This window comes from Pyrgilauda ruficollis, unplaced genomic scaffold (assembly GCF_017590135.1).
Source record: "Pyrgilauda ruficollis isolate IOZ18807 unplaced genomic scaffold, ASM1759013v1 scaffold10, whole genome shotgun sequence".
NCBI classification, from domain to species: Eukaryota; Metazoa; Chordata; class Aves; order Passeriformes; family Passeridae; genus Pyrgilauda; species Pyrgilauda ruficollis.
In genome coordinates this window covers 11,853,379-11,877,304 of record NW_024508101.1, presented here as the reverse complement: position 1 = coordinate 11,877,304, position 23,926 = coordinate 11,853,379, and the positions used below count along the sequence as shown (strand labels likewise).

Here is a 23,926-nt window from a genome sequence, read left to right as displayed (position 1 = left end):
CCGTGCCCGGGGCCCGTCCGAACTGACGGCAAAGTGTCGCACACCAAGGGACAAATGGTTCTCAGGCAGGCACTGAGGGCAAGTTACTGAGAGCCCTGTCCATGGCTCCGGAGGGGAATGGACAGCTCAGGGAGGTGAGCGGGACAGGCCGCAGCCTGTGCGTGCCTGCGTGGTGCCTCACAGCACCCGGCCGCGCCGGCTGCCCAGCGCTGCCCGCTCGGGCGGAGACCGTGCCCTGTGTGTGCCTCGCGGAGCGTTGGCAGGGCCGCTGGCAGACCCGGAGGGGTCGTTCGTCCCCGCTGCCCTGCTGCCCGTGTTCCCCTGGAAGGGCTCGAGGCCGGGCCGGGATGCGGAGCAAAGCCAAAGCCGAAACCTCCCCTGGCAACAGCGGCGCCGGCGGCGCCCAATCAGCGCGCGGCGGTGCGCGCCCAGCCAATGGAGAGGCGGGCGGGGGGGGGGGCGGGGCGCGCCGGAACGAGGAGGGCCGGCCACGCGCCGCGCCGCCATCTTGACGTCTGAGGAACAAAAGCGCTGAGGCCGCCGCCGGCGCCGGCCCAGCACCAGGTAATGGGCGCGCCCCGCTCCCCCCGCCGCTGTTCCTGCCCCGGGGGCGGTCGCCGCTGAGGGAACAGCTGCAGTTCCGCCCGCCCGCAGATCCGTGCCTGGCCCGGCGAGGTGGGGATGGGCGGCTGCCCGGAGGGGATGCTCGGTGGCGGCCTCGGGGCATTGCCGGGCTCAGCGGGCAGGGAGGGGCGCGCTGGCCTGGAGTCCCCCGGGGATGCGGGTGTGGCCGGGGTGGGGGACGGCGGTGACAGCGTTCGCGGAGCATCCCCGTCCGCTCGGCGGTGTGGGGCCGGCGGGCCGGGCTCGGCGCGGGGCGCCGCAGTTGTGTCTGCCGGGGCTGCCGAGCCCGGGGCTGGCGGTCGCCTCACGCTGTTACTCAGCAGTTCTGTGAATCGCAGGCGTTGTCTGTCCGTTTTGCCCGGGTGATGCGTGTGCTGCTGCTCTGACGGCTGCTTGGTACGCTCGGTAATAGTTCTAAATGAAAAACCGGTGCTGCGGGATGTGTTGCATAAGTGGATGTGATGCTCAAGAATGCCCTTTTTCTCTGTAAACTGGAAGTTCTGGGAGATGCCTTGTTAAGAACTGTTTTGAGGATGACGGTTTTGTAATACCTTTTTAACGTGGCTTGGGAGCTGCAAACGGTTAAAACAAAAACACGGTTGAGGCTTTGGAAATAGGCATCCAGCTTAAAAAAATAAATGTTATCATTGTTGATGGAACAACAACTTCTTGGTAGTTACACCCTGATATGCCCTTGGCCTTAATTTCACTGTGAAAACTACGCATGTTTAATGCTGATATCTTTCCTGATATATGCTGGCATTTAATTGCCCTCTACTTCTAGGCTGGTTTTTCCCCCCCCTTTTTTTTGACACAGTACCTTATGTGTCCCATAGACTCAGGTGTTTTAGACGTGCAGGCAGTGCCTCTGTGCTTTTCATGAACATCGAAGGGGACAGTTTTGTTTCAAATACTGTAATTAGAATTTTGCTCTAATATTTGCTTCTGGAATATTAATGTTTGGTTTAACTTCTTAGTCAGGTGATGTATTATTGGTCATTACTCAACATGCAGCACTGAAATGGTAGTAGAACAGTTTAGATCTGGCACTTGGGGATAACAAGGTCAGGGTTGTTTTGGCCAAGAATTGGCCTCTTTACTCATAATTTTTCTCATATATAAGACAAAACCGACTTGTAAAGTTTTCTTTAAGTTGAATTAATTTGTGTGTTTTCAGGACTTATTGCTAACAGTAAGGAATGGAAACTGGGCTTATGTACACATGTATCCACATATAAATATGTGTTTTAAAAATGAACTTATTAATTTGTTTACTATTTCTGATTCAGCATCTTCCAGATTGCTGTTATATTTTTTCTTTAATAAACAAGAAAGAACCCAATGATTTAACTGCCGGAATTCAGGAAAATTTCTTTTTAAAAAATAATCTTAAGTGTTCAGAAGTGTCTCATGGTTAGGGATTGTGGGAAGGATTACAGCCATTCACATGTACTTGTTTGTAAGAAATTCCAGACGTTAAACTTGGCCGTGTAGCTTTCCATAAATTTACATTAATTTAATTGAAAAACTGTTTTTCTGCCTTTTCTGTCTTTGATGTTTATACTTTTCTGAAGTAACAGTCTGTTATCTTGTCTATGGTACTTCAGTTATACAAGCAACACAGGCTTTATGTTGCTGTTTCTTTTGGAGGAAAGGTAGATCAGAGCTGTCACAACCATGTGGTGGTGGTTTGGAAGCAGCTGGAAAACTGGACAGTGGTCAGTCCTATGAATCATGGGCTTTGTGCTCACAAAATTCCTTCCCTACCAGTTGCTTTGGAGGAAGATTTAACATTTGTCAGTCATAAGCTTTTGAAAAACCAGGATGAGAAAAGATGTTAAAGAGGTTCTTTGCTGCCTGTCAGTGGTTGGGCTTCCATCCAGATCAGTGGTATTGGTGTTGCTTTAGTTGTTCTCCAGTCAGCTGGGGAGTGTGAGGGTGTTTTGGGGATGTTTTTCCTTTTGAAGGGTAGAGGAACGGTGCAAACCTCGAGGCACTGGGGGTGTCACAGTCTGTCAGCAGTGGTGGCACACAAATGTCTGTCCTTTTGGGTTAGCTGGAGGCAGGGAAATGTGTGCTGTCAGGGTGGTGGTGAAAGACCTACTTCACTAGTGATGTGGAATATCTGTGGGATTTACCTACAGGGATAAATGAAATAAAACCGTTCTTTAGAAAGCTCTGGTTCTTTACTGTCTGAGTATTTTAAGTGAATTTAACTAGATAAGATCTAGGGAAATTCTGGAGTAACCGGTATTAAATGTCAGTTCTTTTCAATGATTCTTAATTTGATGGTCTTTAGAAATTGGGAGATAGCTGGGGTGTTTCTGAGGTCAGGAGTGCTGCTTCTGCGGCTGGGTTAACACCTGCCTGAGCTTGAGAGCTGTTCCAGGACCAGAATAGGCAAAACAAGTGTCTCTTCTATGACATCCATGATGCTGGCCTTCCTGGGGAGCTGTGCTTCTAGTGGGAAAGGCTGGTTTTTGAAGTGAACCAAGACTTGATGTTGGTTTTGATGCTAAGCTGAGGTGAAATTTCATTTTTTGATGAAATTCACTGGTTTCCTTAATGTTTCTGCACCCTTGCTTAAACATAGAACTTGTTTAACGGGTAGGAGCATGTTCCAAAAGTTCACGTACCACATCCAAAGATTGAAAGGGCAGAAATGGAGGTGCAACTAAAATTTTTATATCGTGTGTGGTATTTACTGCTCTAGTTGTACCCAAAGTGTGGGGGTAAGAGCCAAATATAGAGCAGTTTGAAGTTTTTTTTTTTAAGCTGACATTTCACATTCATAATAACTCTTATTTATCTAGTGAGCATGGGCTAGAACCATTAGCTGAAAGCTGTCAGGTTTTTACACTGACGTGTGGAAAAACCTTGCCGCCTCTCATTCAGTTCATCCACTTATCAGCTGTTGAATTTGCTGGTGCTTAGATCCTCCCTGTTGGCAAGAAGCTGCCGTTGGTCTCCAGGCAACGCAGGTCGGGCTGAGCATCTCTGCCTTGCTTGAAGAGATGAAAATTTTCCATTGCAGGGAGAGGAGTTTTCCTCTTGCTAATTCTTTTATCTGGCTTCCTGTCTTGACCAAGGTCATTGCATCTTTGAAACAATACAGTATAGTTCACAAATATCAAGAGGTTATATTTTAAGAGTTTTAAGGTATAGCTGCAGATATTTATTTCTGTAATTTTGTTAGAAATATCTCATTAGAATGTTAATTTTGGGCCTATCAAAGGCCCAAAATTTATTTGGCCTATGAGTTTATTTATTGCAAAGTAGTTCTTTCTTTCCCACTTCTGTAAAAAGCTGTATGATGTTGTATCGCTGCAAGCAACTAGAAATTTCTCCTGCAAAATCTGAAATACCGGAAGGCATAGTGGAAACAAGATTGTTTGTTCAAATGAAGGCCTGTCATTGGTTGTGTTCAGTCAGGTGTTCAGAGCTTGAAATCTGAAATCTTCTGTAAATTCTTGGCTTGTGTGGCGCACAGCCACTGCAGCCCTGACTGCGTCTCTGAAAGACGGGCTGTGTCAGAATAAGAGAATTATAATCTTCATAATAGGTACAGAATGTACCACTGTGTGTTATCAGCTATCAACATGCAGCCTTTGACCCTCTGCCTGGATTGCTCCTGCGTGTGGAGGATTCTGTATTGGAGACAGCTGGAACCAGTTACTGCCCACTTTGGCATTTGTACTGGAGAAAGAAGGGCTTGCTCATAAAATGGTGTTGGCCACAGAGAGTCTTGCTTTGTGTGTGTGCCATGATGGATGGTGGGGAAGAGGTGGCACAGGCAGTGCCTGGTTTGGAGCTGAGCACGTGCTCATCAGCCAGTTAGGAGCCCAAACAGACCAAGGAACTGCTGAATTCACACAGTAGCCATTCAGCTGTACTGCCTCTCTTCGTCCTTGTCTTCTGTCCTGCTGTGTTGGCATCCAGAAGGTTGGAAGGAAGGGAAAATAAAAGTTAATTTGGATGACTTGCTTAAGCTGGTTAATAGCACCCCAGGTTGTTGAGACTTAAAATTAACAGACTCAAGGACAGACGATAAAATTATTGGGACTATTTTTCATTAGAAAAAGCAAGGGGTTTGGGGGGTTTATGCCAAAGTCTATATTAGAATGAGCACAGCAAAAATGGTTTTACTTTCTTGAAGCAGAGAGGGCTTTAAGCATACCCAAATAGCTGTGCAGTGCTGTGATGCAGAAATTTTCTACACTGCCTGCAACCTTATCGGGAATTTTGAGTGCTGCTTAATTTCATGCTTATTGAAGATGACCTCTTTTCTTTTGACATTTGCTCTTTTCCCTTTTAATATCTTTTTCCAGAAAAATGGCAATTTATTTGCCTTCTCCTTTGGATATATGGAGAGAGTGTGATGACAATAGTTTTTTTTTTCTTTTTTCTTTTTTTTTTTTTGTGTTATGACATAATTTAGTTTCATGAGGTTACAGAAATGAGAAGTGAAACTGCCTGACATGATAGGCATAATCTTTCTTTCTAAGGTGTTACCACTTTCAGAAGGTTGATTCAGTTTAACGGAAGTTAGAAGGTTAAATTGATGGGTAGGTGTGTTCCTGCTAATATAACTGTCATTGCAACTGGGAATCTGTTCAAGATACCTTAGGAAAATTGGTTCTGGCTTAATAGAACCAGTCAATTTTCTGAAGAGACATCTGTGAGTATTAAAGTTGAGTGTATTAGTTCTTGGTAACCCTGACCAAAGTTACATAAGAAAAATTTCAAAGTTGTGGCATTTCCAACAAGGAGGGAACATAAAGGTTGGGGGTGTCATTTGGACTTTGTGGAGACAGTTAAGTAGTCTCTTGAGTGTGAAGGTAGATGAAGTAAATGCTGATGGAGCTGCAGTGAATTGCCTGGTGAGAGGATGACTGACTTAAAGTTGTTCTGTTAAACAAATGTTTAACAGATGTATTTAAACCCAAGTGCTGAATCGTGATTGTGTCTTAAAGTGCAAATAATGTTTTAACATCCCTATGTGCAACGTTTGCTTTCAAAAAATAAAGTGCTTTTTTCATAAGCTTGACTTCTTGAAATATTTTTTCCCCCTCATAGTGTGCTGTTTTTTGGAAATGCAGAATTGGAACATCAGCACACTGTGGATGGTGGTGCTATGTTGTGGAATTTTGAAGAGAAAATAGGTTTTTGGCAATCGTCCGGTCTGCTCCTTCCCTTTTTGGTGAGTGATGGTTTCTCTTTGAAGACAGTTGTGCCGTGCACACTTGGTGACTGCTATAAAAATTGCCTCTAAAGCAACAGATATTTTTAAGGGAGTAAGACATACTCCAGCTGTATCCCATTGCCTGGGCTGTTTAAACTAGCTAGCTCTTGTGTATCAATAAATGTATTTCAGCCTGCCTGCTGCAAGGATAAGAGCAATACAGCCAAGCTCCTGATGAAGCTTCCTTTTCTAGATTACTGGAATTGATAAGATTTTTTTCAAGTGGTTTTGTATTGCTGTTTGAATATGTAAACTGTATGAGATTAAAATGGATTAATTCTTTGTCAGTGATTATTATGCTACGCCTGTAATTTGCCCCAGATGGTGTAAGAGGAGATCACTGAATAATGAAACATGAAATACATAAATAATTTTTAAAGCATTTTTAGGTACTGGGCAGGTGTACTTGCAGAAAAGGTCCTTTTCATGGGAAGAAACTGTTCTTGAAGTGAGTTGCATTTGCTAGGGGAAACAGTCTAGATTTTTTCCCTTGGTTTTGTTGTGCCACATGAGAGTCTGTCTTGTAAGTTTTCTCCTGTCCTTACTTGCTCTCATGCAGTCTGCTGCAGTTAAACAAGAAGCACATGGAAATTATTCTACTGTATCTTTTGCATTTGGACTTCTGTAATTGCACTGGCAACCCTGCAGGGAGCTGTGTTCAAGGTCTTAGGTCCCAGTTACTTTCAGCTCTTTAGGGAAGGAGCCTGTAGAGGTCACTGAATCATACGAACTCTTCCCTTTAAGATGCAAATCTGGGTTGTGTTACTTGAATTGAGGTTTGTTTGCAGTAGTTTGAGATGTTTTGAAACGTAAATACAGTTCTAAAATATATATTAAATGCATTTCGTTAATGTGATCTGTTCTGGAGCAAAAACTCCATTTATCTTAGTCATCAGAAGTATTCTTGGAACCTGCATTTGTAGAACTACAGTTAAAAATGGGGATGAGCATTCCAAAACATGATGACTGTCTCCTTCTGGGCTACTTTTCAATCGTTTTTCCACATAAAGGGATTAAACTTCTTTTTAGGGTATTATTAGGGTATAGGTGAATATACACATAAATAAGAAGCATTAAATAGGTAACTGTGCGTTTAGGGTACCACTCTTCCTATAATAATGTATTTGTTAATGATCTTCGCTGTGCATTCCTTTGGAAATTTTTGCTCAAGGAGTTAGCTTGGATTGTAGGATTTAGGCATCAAAGCTTCAATTTAACAGTATTTTCCTTTGGGCCCCTAGTGCTTATGGTATAAAAAGCATTAGAGGTTGGGATTTCTAAAGGAATTACACGGAGAGAAAATCTTTGTGTAGTTAAATGAGGGTGGACTTTGAAAGGGACTTGATACTTGTCCTGTATGAACATGATATTTCTTATCATATTTGGCAAATGGGTCACAGCTGAAGGGCTGGTCACAAATTCCGTGTTCTTTCATTGAGTGACTCGAAATACAGTTCCCAGACTGCTAAATTCATGGTAATGAGAAAGGCATAGCCTTGGATTTATTTAATCTTAATGCTGGAATTTCTTGAGGGTGTTGGTGTCTTGAATAATACTTTCATGTGTGTAATCCACACAATTTAGCTCTTGCTGTCATATTTTCAGAAGATTAAAGGCTGGGTGCTATTTTGGTTTCTCCACAACAAAGGGCAGTACTGTCTTTTTGTAGCAACTGGTGATTTTGGCCGCTGATGCCAGAATCCCGTTTTAAGATGGATCAGTTTCTAAATAAGAAGTTTAAGTAGCTTAGTTTTGGTGGTTCAGGTTTCTTAGTTTCCATGGCATTTTTACTTGGAAAAGAGACTGGTTCTTAAATTACACAATCCCTGAAAAAACTACATGGGTCAGAATTGCATGCTCTTTTCTGTCTGAATATGTTTAGTAACTTGTAACTTGGCTTTATTTTAGTTGCAGGGAGATAAAATAGCTTTACTTGAGAGGTAAAACTGGCATTTTTCCAGAACTTTGTAAATGTAGGAGTTAAGATTACAGATTACAAATGGTGTAGGGAAAGCTGAAAGCTGCTGCTTTTTTTAGATGTTGAAATATCAATTGCACAGGGCACATAACCTTCTTCTGAATTTTAAGAAATTGCAGCTGAGGGGCTGCTGTGCACGCTTATGGGAAAAAGCTAGAAGTTCTTGGAGATGGCCTTGGTGACTTGTCTTGCTTTCCTAGACAAAAGGATTGGGGAACTGAGTTTCTCCTAATAACGTAGACCTGGTTTAGTGAAGATAGGAATAATAATTGTGTGTGAGGAATAATAGTCATAGAACATTATGCAACTTCAGACTGGTTTGTGTTTAGTTTGCTCCCTCAATATGTTATGCCTAATGTTTCATAATTCTTAAGTTTTATCTGTTAAAGCTGTATTCAAAAGTCTTTTTGATACAGGAGGTGGCTCTGTAGCTATAGTGTTAAATATACAGGTATAAATACATGTCTCAGCCTCTGTGGCAGTGTTTATGTCTGTGTTTGGGTTTTATTTAAAGGAAGACAAAACTAGAACTCCATGTTTAGGTACTAAAAGGAGATAGGATAAACATGTTGCTAGTTAAAAAAAAAAGTTTTTCCTTGAAAGAGTGCATCTTTATACATTTTTCAACATCTCAGTGCATGGTCTTTTGTTTTTGTATTATAGACAAAATTCATAGTGAACAGAAAAGGCTTGATGCTCTGGTTACAGGAAAGGATATCTCAGGGTGCTGTCTTAGGCTCCTGAGAAACAACAGAACAGGACTTTAATGTAGCACTTGAGAGTCCTTTGCCGTTGCAGCTGCTGTTGGACCGTCCCTCTCCTTTCAGAGTGTAAGAAATGTCTAGGAGTAGTACCTTTAGATGTGACATCCTCAGAAGAAGCTAGGGCATTTCAAGGTATTTTCGGCAGTTCAAAAGCAGAAAAATGTGTTCTTCCTTGGTGGGAATCTTCTGTTTGCTAATGTTAAATGTTTGCTAGTGTTTTTGAAGCTAATATTAAAAACAGGATTAGCTTTCTACCTTGATGGGCCAAGACTACTGTGGAGTCATCATGTTCCCAAAGGGTTTTGCAAACGTTTTTTGTAGGAATTTTGTGCACGAGTTCATGTATAATTCTGGGTTTCTAGAGTCCATCTGTTCTGCATGATTAAGTAAATTATGATCCTTGTGGGTCTCTTCTGACTCAGAATGTTCTGTGGACAGCCAGTATGCCTCTGCAGTGCATGGCCCTTGATTTGTGAGATTAATCCAAGGCACTTGTTTCCTTATTTATCTGGAGATGTTACTTAATTTTTCTGAACTGCAGCAATGTAGTGCTGCAGTTACCAGCCATTTAGTAAAATAAGTTAAAAAAAAAAGACATTATATCAATTATCAATATTTTTAAGAAGCAGGTGGTTTATTTTATTGGTCTAACCCAAGCACACGGCATGCAATAAGAAAATCTTGCTTTCATGACTTTTTGTGACTGTAGGTGGTGATGATAGATGTGCCACTACAGTGTCTGACTCCCAGCACCCTCATGATTTACCACTAAAAGCTGTAGTAAAAGTGTTTCTGCTTCCAAAGGGAATGCACACATGCACATGTAGGTCTGAAGGAGGTGGTTACTCTTGAGTTTCAAGTGTTCTGCTGAGTCTTTTTACAAAACATCATGCTTACTCATCCCTGAGTACAAGTCGTGTAACATAATGATCATTATATTGATTGATTTGCTGCAAAAGAGCTTAAATAACCTTGGCTTGTATAGCAAGTTACAGCTCAGCATCATGTCGTCATCACAACCACCTGCTTCAGGTTGTACTTAATGAGAAAGAAGGGGGTTTTCCTCCCCCAGTCTTTTGTTTAAAGAAAGGCTCTAGTATTTCCTCCCCCTTGATGTGATGACACTGTCCCTCTACTCCCCATGGTGTTAAAGACTATTGTCTGCTTTATTAAATTCGAATTATTTGCTGCTTATAATACTTTTGGGTTTCTTTATAAATAAAAAAATTCTGAGAACTGACAAAGTCAGGGCACTTTTCTACCGAAGATAAACTTTTCCCTCCAAATTACTTACCAGAATAAATGTTTGCTTTTTGTAATTGTGCAGAATTTAGGGCTGCTCTTAGGACTTCTCTCAAACCTGTAGGATTAATACAAGCACATTATTATGTGGGCTCTGCATTTCTGTCTCAATGAGTTAAAAATTATGAACTATAGCTTTTACTACTTAGTTATATTAATTCTGTTGCAGATACAGAAGTCTTCGAAAAGTATCCTAATGTGGGATTTGCATTATATGTAGAAGTATAATGTGTCCTCAAAATCAGGAACTGTTTAAAACAATTGGGATAAATTAATGCAGAGGTCATTTATCACAGTTGTTTTAATTGTGACACATTTGTGTCCAGCTGAGTGGACACTAGAGAATGAGTATCTACATTCTGATCTTAAGAACTTCTGAAAACTGAACACATGGAGTAACTTCAGTTTCTGAGCCAAGCAGCAGCTAGAATGAATGTTAGAAGCAAATCATTACTCATGTTGCTCTGGGCATATTTGCTGATAAAACAAGTGTTTTGTCTGGAGGAATGGCATTGATTTTCATAACAATCACAAGCTGTGCAAGACCTTTGAACCTGAGCATGTTTAACATATCTAATGCTTTTCATACTCTAAAGTTGCATTCTCTGCTTTCTTTGATTGAAGGAATGTACATTGCTATTTGTAAAGTACCACATTATTAGTAATGGAACAAGTAGCTCAATCATATGAGGACTTGTAAAATTCCTGTAACCATTCTTGGTTTGTTAGGTGTATTATTGCAGGCTCTTATAATGTGTTTATCCTGCTTCAGTTTGAAAGGGCATTCTCTTTGAGCAATGTATGACTTACAACTCAGACCTCAAGAAACTTTTCAATGTTGTGCATGATACAGGGGGAGGGATGGGCTGTCAAAAACATGCCATGTGTTTTCCACCTTGATATTTGCATCTTCTTGTGTCCATTTTCAGATTTGTTGTTTCTTCCTGAATGTTCTTTGGGCTGAAGCAGCTTTCTCTTTGGCTGATCTAATAGTCACCGATACTCTTCTTTCCTGTTGGCTGACTGTGCCATTCCTCTGTTCCTTGTACATTGGTTTTGTATGGGCTGGTTTTTGGTAGCAGGGGGACCACAAAGATTGCTCCTGTGAGGAGCTGCTGGACGCTTCCACCATGTCCAGCAGGGCCAATCTCTGATGGCTCTGAAGATGGACATGCTGCTGGCCGAGGCTGGGCCAATGAGAGAGGTTGATAACATGTCTCTGTGATGACATGTTTAAGAAGGAAATCAAAACAAAGTTACAGAGTTTCACTTCTAGTCAGAAAAGAGGAGGTGGGAACATGTGAGGGAAACAATATGGCAACACCAAGGTCAGTGGAGAAGGAGGAGGAGGAGGTGCTCGAGGTGCCGGAGCTGAGATTTCTCTGCAGGCCATGGTGAAGCAGGTTGACCCCCTGCAGCCCATGGGGATCCACCCTCAGCCCGAGGGGGAGTCTCCCATGCCAAAGCAGGTGAATGCCTGGAGGAGGCTGTGATCCAGAAGAAGACCCAGTGGAGAGAGAGGGTCCTGTTTCAGGCTGCAGCAGCCTGTCCTTGGAGGACTGCACCCCATGGGAAGAGAGACCCACATTGCAGCAATTTGGGAGGCCTGTGTGCCCGTGGGGGGAAGTTCACCTTGCAGCAGCTGCTGTAGACCAACTGCTCCTGAGAGTGGACCCACGCTGGAGAAGTTCACATGGAACTGTCTCCCGTAGGAAGGACCCCACGGCCTCACAGGGGAAGGGTTCCTCTCCCAGAACAGCAGAAGAAAATCTTGGTGATGAACTGACCCAAAAACTCTTGTGCCCTGTCTCCCTGTGCTGTTGGTGGGAAGGAGGGAGGAGCTGGGAGAGAAGTTGTTTTAAGGGCTTATTTTACTTCTCATTATCCTCCTCTGAATCTCTGTTAGTAATAAATTTACTTTGCAACCTTATGTTGAGCCTGTTTTGCCCTTGAAGTTTCTCCTGGTCCTCATCTCAGCTTGTGAACCCTTTGTTAATTTTTGTTTTCTCTCCTCTGCCAGCTGTGGTAGGGCAGGGTGAGTGAGTGACTCTTGCTGGTGCCTGGTGTTGTGCCAGTGTCAAACCACAGCACCTTAGAACCTTGGGAAGGGGCTTTCCTTTGTCTGCTTCATCACCCTGCAGCAGCTCTGCTCTGCAGATCTCTACCCTGACAGCTTCCTCTGCACTCCCCAGTGAACTGAGAAAAAAGGGCGGGCAGAAAGCTTTGCTGCCTTGCTATTTCCATCCCTGTAAAGCTGATTTATGGCTGTGTGGAGTTGAAGACGCTAACCATCCAAAGCAAAAAGCCTGCACTAGAGAGAACCCATTTTTAACAGATTTAACAGAAGGGCAGCTCTGCATCAGTAGTTCTATCATTACAAAGTTTTGGCAGGAGGTGTATTACTTTTGAGATTGTTATGAAGGAAGAAGCTGCTGCTTAATTGAGAGCTGTGCTCTCCAGAGGACGTGTTCATTAATGCAATTACGTGTGGGACTAAGTCAAGAATCTGTAATGACATGAAGTACCTTCCAAAGAATGCCGTCACCTGAGATTCATATTAAGAGCCTAAAACATGAATTCATTGCGGTATTCTTTTGATGGTCATTGTCACACGTGATGGGGATAAGGTGCCTATAAATGTCACTTCTGGTTTGCAGGTTTGGGTTTTAAAAATCTTTTGCTGCTTACTGTAAGAATGACGTTGCTCAAGCGAATGTTGCTGTGTCTAGGCACATGTTTATTTGCTCCTTCAAGTTATGTCAGATTTTTCTCTTAAAATGCTCAACATGTGAAGGTTTAGTACATCTGCTTTTTGGCTGATGTGTTGTTTGAACAAAAACTGGTCAAAGGCACTTAAAAGCATGTAGGAGGAAAAGGGCAGGGTACAGTGAGCCTGCATTTGCTGTCTGGGAAGATTGCCTAAAAACAGCTGTTCTGGGCTCTTTCTTTCCCAAAGAGCCTTGAGAACAAACTGGGTGTAGAATCAGAGGAAAGGCAGTGAAAAACTGCATTGTGCTTGTGCTGGTCAACGTCTGTGCTGCTTGAAACTGTTGGTCTTAGGTCAAAGCTTTTATTTGTAAGGAACTGCAACCAGTTTGGCATATTGTGAGGTTGTTTATGGAATTAAAGTGTTTATAAATGAAACAGTGCAAAGCATTTCTGATGGGCATTACAGTTGTGCTCCAGGCCCTGTTAATCTGAATGGCAAAATTCCAAATATTAAGGAGAGCCAAAATGATAAACAAATCCTGATTGTTAGTAATGGTAATGTTAAGGCATGCAGCAGAAAAAATGTAAGATCTTACTCAAAACCTTTTTTCAAGTGAGAAGAATTTCATTAGGTGAAAAGAGACTGAATTTATTAGGTAAACAGTGCTTCTTGAATAGCTGAAATATATTAATTGATGAAAGTGAAAACTAAGGCCTCATTGAAACCTAAATTGTTGACAAGGTTTGTGGTCTTGCTGCTGTCTTCTTGAGGACTGTTACAATGTTCCCACCAGATCTGCTTTAGGTTCATAAAAAGGCACTAAGTTGCCTGGCACAATTAAGGAGCTGGGCTAAAGGCTTTATAGCAAGGAGCTCCTTGCTGATGCTCTGTTCAGCAGTCCTTGCTCACAGTTTCTGCTGCAGAGCTGTATTAATAGAGCTTGTTCAGCAGTGATATGTACTACAAAAATTCAGTCACAGAAGCGGAACATGGGGGAGTTGTGCTGTGGTTTTTGGAAGATAAAAACAGAAGGAGAACTTACTAATACAGGCACAGTAAATTCATCTTCATTTGTGTGAGCCTTCCCCTTTATTTCTGGTAGTTTCACATTTGTCTTGTGGTAGTGCCGACTGCGTACACTATGTTGGACTGTGTACAAATGTTTCTAACATTTCTCTCAAAAACCCCCCACCCCTAAATACTGCATAACTTATCAAATAATTTGTATAATATCAGAGCACTAAACAAACTTGCTTTCTTTTTCCTCCACTGGGAAGTTACACTGTGTGATGTGCTGCCAGATCTTACTTGTTCAGGAAAGGGTGAAGTAGAATAAGTAATGCTGTCCAATTCTGTGCTTGGCAGTTCCATTGCTGAGTGCAATCTGCATGCAAGTATTGTCCAGACCACTTGGGCATCCGTGGAAGCAAACAAGTTGAGCTGCTACTAATGAGCTCCCTGAAGATGTGTTGGGTAAACAAGCTGTACATTGTACAGTGTTGGAGATGTTTGCTAGAGTAATTTCTATGGCATAAATATCTTTAGGACTTAACTCCTGATACAACTGTAATGCAGGAGGACTGGGACAGATTTAAGTGTTTGAGGTTAAAGGATGTTGCAAGGTGCTTTCTCAGTCTGAATCACTGCAGTTGGCACTCAGTGTCTCTGAATCAGGGGTAATTAGGAAGGAAGCCACAGAGTGGTGATGCTGCCTTGGAAAAAGTGGCTCTTGTAATGCTGCTGTTCTGCAAGGCTGTTAAATGTGGCTGTGCCAGTGTAAAGCTCTGGCACTGCAAGATCATGTACATGTGAAATGCACCTCCAGTGAAACCTGGCATACTTCTGGCTTTCCCTTGGAAATTCCAGAGGACTGGAGGCATTATTGGCTATAGAAAATCCCAATGAAAGCTCAAGAGTTGTAAAATTAACTGGTGCAGTATACAGACTGATGCTTATAATTTCTGTAAGAGAAAATGGAAACATTTCTCAGCGTTTACTCAGGAGGTGGTAATGTGGCTTGTCAAGTGTGTGTTTGGAGACAGCTCCAAGTGTGTTACACGTGTGCTGGTAAGCCAGCTTGCAGGTGAGCCTTAGTGAAGAGCAGTGTGGCTCTGCATGGAGTGGGTGCTACTTTGGGGAGCCATGGAGAAATAAATCTGTGACTGGAGCAGTAAGGGTGCTCCCTTCTGACTGGCAGCTGAAGAGATACACTGGACTGGCCAGGACTTGGGGGCAGGCCTGGCTTTTCTGCACTGTCAGGGCACTCTGGGGTTGCTCAGCTTGGTGCAGTTGGATAGGTTTTTTTGAAATGGCTTGTGTTTGGGGTGTAACTGAGAGGTTTTTATATGTGTCTCTGAGTTGTCAAATTGTTGATGCTGAGGTAGGTTAGAAAATTCTGCGGTGATGCAGTAGCTGCATTAGAAAAAAAATACTAGGAAATTAAAAGTAGTACAAAGAGAAATGAAAGTTTATTGATAATGATCTAATCTTAATAATATAGGTTATCAGAAGACATATTGTTTCTGGGGAATACTGTTCCAGATTAAATGGGGGGGGGGAAAAAGAAAAAACAACAAGAACCTGATAATGTTTTGTCAAATAAGGTGTTTGGAAGAAAGGAGAAAAAAAAAAAACAAACACCAAAAAGCCGCACCAAAAAAACATGTTCAGCTCTTATTGACCTGTTATCCTTAGGCACAGGTAAACATTCCAGGACCTGGAGTTCATTCAGTTGATCGATCTGTTGTTTCTTTAAGCAGTTTAGTTGTTTAATTCAATTAATGCTCTTATGTTCAGGACATGCTGTAGGCGTCTGTAGTTCTGGTAGCACCGCTGCTTTAAGCCTGCAGGTCTCTGCTTTTCCAGTTAATGTAAAGCTGTTAAATATCTAAGGAGGACAAATAAAAATAGACCTATGGCCTAGAACACTTTGTAGTCTCTTTGAATTAAGTGCATTATTGTTCGTGTAACTATCTTCAGGCAAAATGAGTACGAGGTTGTTTTTAGCCACAAAAAGTTAATCATTAAAGCTTTGGTCTAAAATTAGAGTAACTCAACTTAAAAATTTACTGGAAGGCAGAGAACAAGACAGTCATGTTTTAGTTTTCAGCGTCGCTCCTTTAATTGCTTTCTGAAGTGCAGGTTGCGTGAAACTGGTGTCTGGCCAGAACCGAGCGTGCGGTCACAGGGTACAGAACCAAATCTTCTGGGTGCAGCTGGCACAGACCACTGCCTTCTGCTGAATGTAGGGGGAAAAAATGGCACAATAGCGTTATGGTTTGCCCGTGAAGAGCTTGCATATGTGTAATATTTTCGGTATCTGACATGTTGTTGTAAATGAACCGCTGAAATAAACGTCCCACCCTGGACGTCGGTTGGTTGCTGTCCTTGCCTGGAAGGGAGGAATTGTACACTCCGTGTTAATTCCCGGTTTCGCGGGGTGGCGTGTGCTGGGGGGCTGTCTCGGCCGTCGGGCGCTGGAGTGCGGCAGGCAGGGCCGGCCCGGGTGGGTTCCTGTGCGGGAGGGAGCGGGGGGCCGCTCCGCTCCTTCTGCTGCTCCGCGCCTGCGCTTCGCGCGCTGGCCGCCCCGCCCCGCGGAGGCTCCCATTGGCTGCGGCTCGGCGGGGGCGTGTCCGGCAGAGGCTGCGTGGCTGCGCGCCGCGCTCGGCCGCAGTCGGCCGCGTCCGGAGCGGGAGGTGCGCGCGCTCGGCTGTGCTCGGCCCCGCTCCGCTGTCCCGGCGCACGGAGCGCGGACACTGACCGCCACTGACCGCCGCCGCTCTCATGTGCTTGCCTTAACAGACTTGTGAATCACAGTAAACACCTGCGGGGCTCGGAGGCTTCAGGCTCTGAACTGCCTTCACCACTGCCGCCGTCTTCTGTCTAATGTGCTACAAGGATGAGCCCAGCATTTGGAGCAATGGAAGTGGAGCACTATTCCAAGGGAGTCTTACTCGAGCCTTTTGTCCACCAAGTTGGAGGACACTCCTGTGTCCTCCGGTTTAACGACAAGACCATCTGTAAACCTCTTATTCAGAGAGAACACCAGTTCTATGAGACTCTCCCAACAGAAATGCGTAAATTCACTCCACAATACGAGGGTAAGTTACCAAACCTTTGAATGGGGTTGGGCTTTTTGTTTCTGTTAATGCGAGTGTGCTGTGCTCTCTGTTCTCTCTGAAATCTCTTCTGTGTGGAAGAGATTTTAGGGTTTTTTTTTCATGTATTTTGATGTTGTCTGAGGCAGGCTGTGGAGATGCAGGGTGGAAATGCTTGCCAAGTGGTGTTTGGGCTGACTAACAGCATTAGAGTAGAGCAACTCTGCTGGTGATAGCCCATATATCTCCCTTAGGCACAGGTAAGTAGCTAACAGCTTGAGAACATTTGCAGTAATTATCTTTTTTTTTTTTTTTTTTTTTTTTTTTTTTTTTTTTGTGGATTTGAATTTTTTTTTGCCTTGTTTAATGTTTGTTTACAAAGGATTTGGTAAGGATGGATAATAGTGTTTTGTGTAAGCTTAGTTGTGGTCTCTTTTGTGCTTTGATTTCTCCTCTGACTTTCATTTTGATTGCAGTAAGTACATGCCAGTAAGGTGTCTTGCTGAATACTTGCAGTGTTACTTCTGCCATTAAGGAAATGAAAATTCATGGCATTTAGGTAGGCAAGGATCAAGTAGCTGTGATGAGGCTGAGTCAGACATTATGTAGGAGTGGAAATTCCAGTTCTCCTAAGAATTGAACTGGTTAACAGGAATACTTCTTCTTTCTCCTGTTCCATCAACTGCTGTCTAATGATTAATAAATAATATGTCTGAAGCACTTTTTTTAAAATGCATTTGCTTTTTAAAGCATGTTGATTTTAACAACCATGATGGTGATGAAGTTTTGTGTTCTGTTTGTGAAAGTGATGGAAGGCTTCAGTGATGTTTCAGAGTTAATAATCTCTGCTCGTTTACAGAGACTTTCTGCCATGTCTAATTACAAGTTCTGTTGGACTGGAAGAAAATCTGATCTTTGAATGATACTTTTCAAAATGTAATAGAACAATTGTACTAGTGTATGTGGTTTTCTGGGAAGTATGGGGAGGGATTTAGAGGGAAGGGGCCTCTCTTGGTCCACCTCTTGTTTGTTTTTTTTTTTCCAGAGTAAAGGCAAAGAAGCCATTTGCTAGCTGGCTCCCCCACCCTTTTCCCCATTGTCCTTTCCTTTGTGACAGCGGGACTGTCAGAGGTTCTGTACTCCCTGCCCCAGCCCCTGCAGGTCTGGGAGCTGCCTGCCCAGCTTGGGAATTCCAGTCTCTCACCAAGACCTCTCCCCACTAGTGATGAGCTGCAAGAACTGTGCAGATTGATTGATCTGAAATAGAGGACTGGAAAACAAAATAAAAAACAATTCAGATAATTGTTGTGGCTTCTCCATTAACTCCTGAGACTTATTCATGTGGTACTGGGCACATCTGTCAGTGCTCCACTAAGACTCTTAAAATACAGTGCAGTGCTCCAGAGACTCCTGAGGGGAGGATAAGGAGAAAAAATGCTTTTGAGGTTCACCATGTTTCTGTACCACAAACAGATTTGCTTTGTATTGCATTTTTGTTGCTTATTCCATGAGATTGCTGCATAACCAGTATCAATAAAATATATTAAAAAAAATAGAAGAAAATGTATAATTAAACATGGTGATTTTAAGTGGAAACTTCTGGACTAGTTTCTGTTGTAATGTGACATTTCCCTTGTTTTGCTCTCCTTGCACATCTTTCCCTTCCCTTGGGATCTATTAACGAAGTATTGTTTGGAGAACTGCTTTTTGCTTTGCTGTCGTGCAAAATTTAAAAGGTTTTTAGTGTGAATTTTTATTTTGTGCAGGTCACTTTTCACTGCAAGATGTTAACAAATGTTTTACATCTCACTTAGAATCAGACCAGTCAGACCTTTTTTTAATTAATAAAAACTTTTATTAATTGAAATTGTGTCCTGTTATTATTTGATTGTTACTTGACTGCCTCAGAGAGAGAAAATGACCTTTTATGTCATTGTTGTGCCAATATGATAAATTGTCTTTTGTGAGGTGTCATTTTTGTCTAGCTCTTTTGATATTTGTTAGGTTGGCAGATGAGGTTTGGCCTGTGGCAAGATAGAAACTAAGGACTGGGGTAAGAGAAAAAATAAAGTTGCTGTATTCGTAGTGTAAAAGAACGCGTTCTGAAAGGCTTGCTTTTCACTGGAGCAGTTCGTAACTGTCTGGGTCCTTTTTCTCTTCAGGTGTGGTATCAGTGAGCTTTGAAGAGGATGAAGATGGAAACTTATGTCTAATAGCATATCCATTAAATGGGGACCATGATAACTTAGAAAACTTAGATAACTCTGACTGTGAACCCAAAAGTAAGCTCCTGCGGTGGACTAACAAAAAGACAGTGTTGTTAGAGAATGAGAAGATATCGAAGGAATGGGTCCGGCAGCACAGGAAAGAGGAAAAAATGAAAAGGTAAGTTTGACTTCTAGTTGTCAAATTCTGTTCTCCATAATTCCAGAGAATGTCTTAGAACTCTTTTCGCTTTCATTTTCTTTTCTTCTCTTGTTTCTTTCGTTTTTCCTGGCCTCTTCAGTGCAGACAGGTTCACTAATGAAACTAGTGTGTCCTTAGCCCTCAGTAAAGGCTAAGCTGAGTCGTCTTCTGCTGTGGTCAGTTGAAGCAGGTTTCCCAAAGTTATTTTTGACACTTCAGAAAGAGAAAAAAACCACAAACCAAAGAAACCTAACCACAAAAAAGCACCTCTACAAACAAACAAAAAGCATTCACCCACCTGCAAAAGAACAGCAGTTAAAAATAAACCAACCCCAAACATGGCGTACTTTGTTAGGAATCCTGCTTTATCCCTGCTAGTGACATTTTCCCCTTGTTCATTCCTACTAATTGTGCCCATCATAAACTGTGAGATGTGTTGTGCTAAAAACAGTGACCTTAGCAAAGGATAAACCTTAAAGTGCATTGCTACCTCTTGCATTACTTCATAGAAGCCATGCACACAGGTGAAGGATATATAAGTAGAATTACTGTGTTTTGTAGCATTTGGCTATATGCTCATTTATATTAGTATGGAAGTGGCTTTGTAATGGTTGAAACACTACTCATGGCATCTTGTTCACATGTACAGAGAGGAAAATAAAGCTTTTGCTTGCTGTTAATGAAGTTGAGCAAAATAGGTTGTAAAGTTAAATACATTGGCAACCCCTCTTCAAGAGCTTATTTTTCCTCTTGACATGTAATTTATTACTTTGTTCTGTTTTTCTAGTCACAAACTGGAGGAAGAATTTGAGTGGCTGAAGAAATCTGAAGTCTTGTATTACACTGTAGAGAAAAAAGGAAATGTCAGTTCTCAGTTTAAACACCACAATCCTTGGAGCATGAAATGTCACCAGCAACAGTTACAGCGGATGAAGGAAAACGCAAAGCATCGAAATCAATATAGTATCCTTTCCTGAAAGTACCTCATAGCAATGGAATGAGTAGGGCTCTGCCTCTTATTTTTTGAACATTCCAGATAAGAGTACAGAGCAGGCTTAACTGCAGTCCCAAGAGACTCTGAAACTGTGATGTATTTAGCATCTTTGGAGGGTTTGCCGGCACTTCCTAGAAATGCGCTTTTCCAGGACGTAACAAACTACCTAAGCTAGGAAATTCAGAGAGCCGAATTAAAATCTTCACATTGTGGCTTAGTGGACATGTTTTACAGCACAGTGTGTTTGGTGTCTTCCACAAAAACAGTTTCTAGTGAGAGTTTTCAAAGGAGATGAGTTCTGTCACTTTTTATTACTGTTTTGATGTTGGCGATCTTAAAAGCCAGTGTCCTCTTCCACTTTTCATCAGTTTCTTAACAGAGAGGATGTTCCAGTGCCTGGACTTTCTGCTTCTAGTAGCCTCTTTTTGATGAGCTTGAAGAAAAATTTAATATAAACAGCTATGTAGGATTGCAGCATGAGAAACAAAAAACTGACTGAATCCATGAAGGCCGAAGCACATTGGTTTTGTGCTGTGGAACCATAGGCAAACATCTCCACCCCGAGCATTCTGTCAAAAAATGATCTTGTAGGCTTGGATGCAATTGATACATCCTGCAAAAGTAGTAGTACCTAAATACTGAGGTACAAATTTCTCAGTGTGAGGACTTTCAATGATGGATTACTGAAACATCTATGACCAACAAATTATCAATTTGATAGGATTTTTTGGCTGGTGCCCTCACCATTTCACTAGATTATTATACAGTTGCCTCAAAAGTGTGTGATATCTTTAGGACAGTAATAATACAGATATTTTAAAGCTGCAAAGATGGTTTGAAAATGCTTCACTGCTTTTACATGGTAATACAAACACACAAAATCTTCACCTCCCACAGGAAAAAAAAGTCTCTTGCTAGACAGGAAATACATCATAATTGAAAGGTAGCTGACATGCTATATTTCTGTATAACTGATTACTTTTGGTTTTCACTTAATGTGGAAATTCACTAGTCTCTCTAGACTAGTAAAACTGGAACTGGTTTAAAACAGAGTGGGCATCTTAAGTTTATGTAACTGTAATTTTTCCAGATTACTTTATACTAAGCATGTTTTGGATATGCTTAAAGTTAAGAGTGAGGCACTATAAAATCTGTGGTAATGTTTTTAAAACCTGCGTTCCTCATTGTGAGGCTTGTTCCTTAACTGATCAGAATTCATTTTGCTGGAGAACCTGACGTCTCGCTACGAGGTTCCGTGTGTGCTGGACCTGAAGATGGGGACCCGGCAGCACGGCGACGACGCGTCCGAGGAGAAGAAGGCGAATCAGATCCGCAAGTGCCAGCAGAGCACCTCGGCCGTGATCGGAGTGCGCGTCTGCGGCATGCAGGTGAGAGGAGAGCTCGTCACGGGTGGCCAACAGTCTTGCACCTGTTTCCGTTAGTGGAGTTTGGGTTTACGTAGTCAGCTCAAAAGTTGTTACCCTTGAGCTGCTGTGCTTGGTTTCCTTTACAAAGGAGTGAGGATTTTGAGTGTCATTGATCAGTTGGAGGTGGCAGCAACCTGCAGGCCACGCTCTGCATCAGTGAGTGCAGGTTCTGAACACACAGCCTCCTGCGCCATATCAGCAGGTCAAACACAAAACTGTTACAACTACTGATACAATTACCATTTCAGCATAGCATAGAGAACAGTTAGAGGAGAGGCCAGTTATATGCATTTTGAATTAAGGATGTGAAAATTTGTAAAAATATTAAGCAGCTATCACTTCTGTAACTTTGAAAGCCACAGATCTTTCACTGCTCGAAGTAGACTTATTGCAAAGTGCAGGCAAGAAGTGCTTGGTAAATGTGATAAGACTTGTTGCCAGATGAGGAGACATGGTGTGGACTTTCACCTGAGTTCTTTGTTTACTTGTTTTTGTATTCCTAGAGTGACATATGGGAAACAACATGTTTGTGTTGGAGTTTTTTCCTGAAGTTTCTCTCCTCCTATCCAATAGATTCCAGGAATGCTCGCAGTGTTTGCTAGGACTTGTTCCACAGCAGGACTGTTGGCATGTGTGGTGTTCAGCTCACTGTTCAGATTCAGAGAAAAACATGAGGCAGAAATGAAAGTGTGGGAGCTGCATTTCTAACCACAGTGTGCTGGGATTTGAGCAGGGCATTGCCACTGTTCACTTTCCAGTGTTGATCTGTGCTGGAAAACAGAGGGGAATTTTGGAAGCACCTGCAATCCTTTCTTGACCCAGATGTTTAGGCATTATTGAACTATCAGTTGTATAGACCACTCTCCTGTGCCTTCCTGCAGGAAGGCATTTTTCTGCAGGAGCACCTCTGACTTCATCAAATACAGATGATTATGGGGTACACCTTAGTTTTGTGTAGGAAAGTTTGCTGTCACTCAGATCTCAGCATGCTGAGAATCAACTGGTACCTCCTAGAGCAGAGGCAGGTAATGAGCTGAATGAGTGGCTGTGGTACAAGTTGTAGCTTGACTTCAGAGATCTTGGCTGCAGCTTTCCTACTCTCACTTCAAGTCCTTGTTCTTACATTCTGGGTGGAAAAGTTCAAATCTAAACGGAGGGAATTTTTCACTTCCTCTGAGTTGCACAGGCACTGCTGGATCAGTTGATAACAATTTCTATAATTGGGCAAGAGCAGTTTTAGAGATTAGTATGTCATCTTGTAAAAGTTTTAAGAAACATGCTTTTTTAGTTTTTAATTTTTTTGGTGTCCCCTCAAGGCTTTGGTGTCAGTGTACCAGCAATTTTAACTATTCCTTTTTTTCTTGTTTTGTGTTTGTATATGCAGGTCTACCAGGCAGGCACTGGCCAGCTGATGTTCATGAATAAATACCACGGAAGAAAACTCTCAGTCCAAGGATTCAAAGAAGCACTTTACCAGTTCTTTCATAATGGCAAATACCTGCGCAGGGAACTCTTTGAGTCCGTTATTAAAAAACTTACTGAACTCAAGTCTGTGCTGGAGAAACAGGAGTCCTATCGCTTCTATTCAAGCTCCTTGCTGATCATCTATGATGGAAAGGAGAGGCAGGAGGTTGCCGTTGACTCGGATCCAGAGGACCTAGAGGACCTTTCAGAGGAATCTTCAGATGAGTCGGCAGGAGCCTATGCCTACAAACCGACTGCCAGTACTGTCGATGTCCGCATGATAGACTTTGCCCACACAACCTGCAAGTACTATGGAGAAGATAGTGTGGTGCATGAGGGCCAAGACACGGGTTACGTTTTTGGACTCCAGAATTTAATAGATATTATTAAAGAAATAAGAGACGAAAGTAGTGAATAAACAGTGTGAATGCACATCAGTAGAAAGCACTATTGTGACTCTTTGTATTCCAAAATTATTGGCCACTTTCTGGTGGTAGGAATCTTTACAGGCTCTGCAGGGATAATCCTGTCAGAGTCAGACTTGTTCAGAGGGCATTTACTTACATTGGTGCTGGACCTAGCACTGGCAAAACTTGGTATCCTTATTTATTTTAACTTTCTTAAACATTCCATATTTGATTACTCAGATACCTCTGTTATCCCTGTGTGTATATGTTCCAATAAAATTCTTTTTGTTCATTGTAAGTGATGCTTCCGTTGTTGCTGATGACTGAGGAGGAGATGAAGCTCAGATCTCTGGTCTCTGGTGTAATGCAGAAGTGTCATATGAACAGCAAGGCTTACCTGCCTCTTGAGACCACCTGTGGGATAGCACCCTCCTGTCAAGAGTGATGAGCGAGCCCAGCAGAGCCACTGAGCTGGCAGGGCCCAGCACCTGCCCTTTGAGGAGAGGCTGGG

General features: G+C 42.5%; 1 protein-coding gene across 5 annotated transcripts; it reads left to right on the top strand.

Moving 5' to 3' along the window:
- Positions 1–468: 468 nt before the first annotated feature.
- On the top strand, positions 469–23,713 carry IP6K2 (inositol hexakisphosphate kinase 2). Of its 5 annotated transcripts, none has more exons than XM_041459921.1 (7): positions 500–564; positions 5,701–5,824; positions 16,422–16,720; positions 18,880–19,102; positions 19,911–20,086; positions 21,330–21,505; positions 22,929–23,713. In XM_041459921.1, exons 3-7 carry the CDS (start codon positions 16,519–16,521, stop codon positions 23,424–23,426), a joined length of 1,275 nt encoding a protein of 424 aa, XP_041315855.1. In that variant the 5' UTR covers positions 500–564; positions 5,701–5,824; positions 16,422–16,518; the 3' UTR covers positions 23,427–23,713. The 5 variants fall into 5 exon arrangements, with proteins under 5 accessions (XP_041315846.1, XP_041315855.1, XP_041315864.1 ...); XM_041459938.1 differs by lacking the exon at positions 500–564 and adding an exon at positions 656–675; XM_041459912.1 differs by lacking the exon at positions 5,701–5,824 and having other exon boundaries at positions 469–564.
- The last annotated feature ends 213 nt before the right edge of the window (positions 23,714–23,926 follow it).

What these genes read in the sequence shown, in the direction of transcription:
- IP6K2 (XM_041459912.1), top strand. Translation starts at nt 16,519, where the DNA reads ATGAGCCCAGCATTTGGAGCAATGGAAGTGGAGCACTATTCCAAGGGA. An exon ending in ATTCACTCCACAATACGAGG is followed by an intron (nt 16,721 to 18,879) that starts GTAAGTTACCAA and finishes TTTTCTCTTCAG; the next exon opens with GTGTGGTATCAGTGAGCTTT. An exon ending in TGCGCGTCTGCGGCATGCAG is followed by an intron (nt 21,506 to 22,928) that starts GTGAGAGGAGAG and finishes TTGTATATGCAG; the next exon opens with GTCTACCAGGCAGGCACTGG.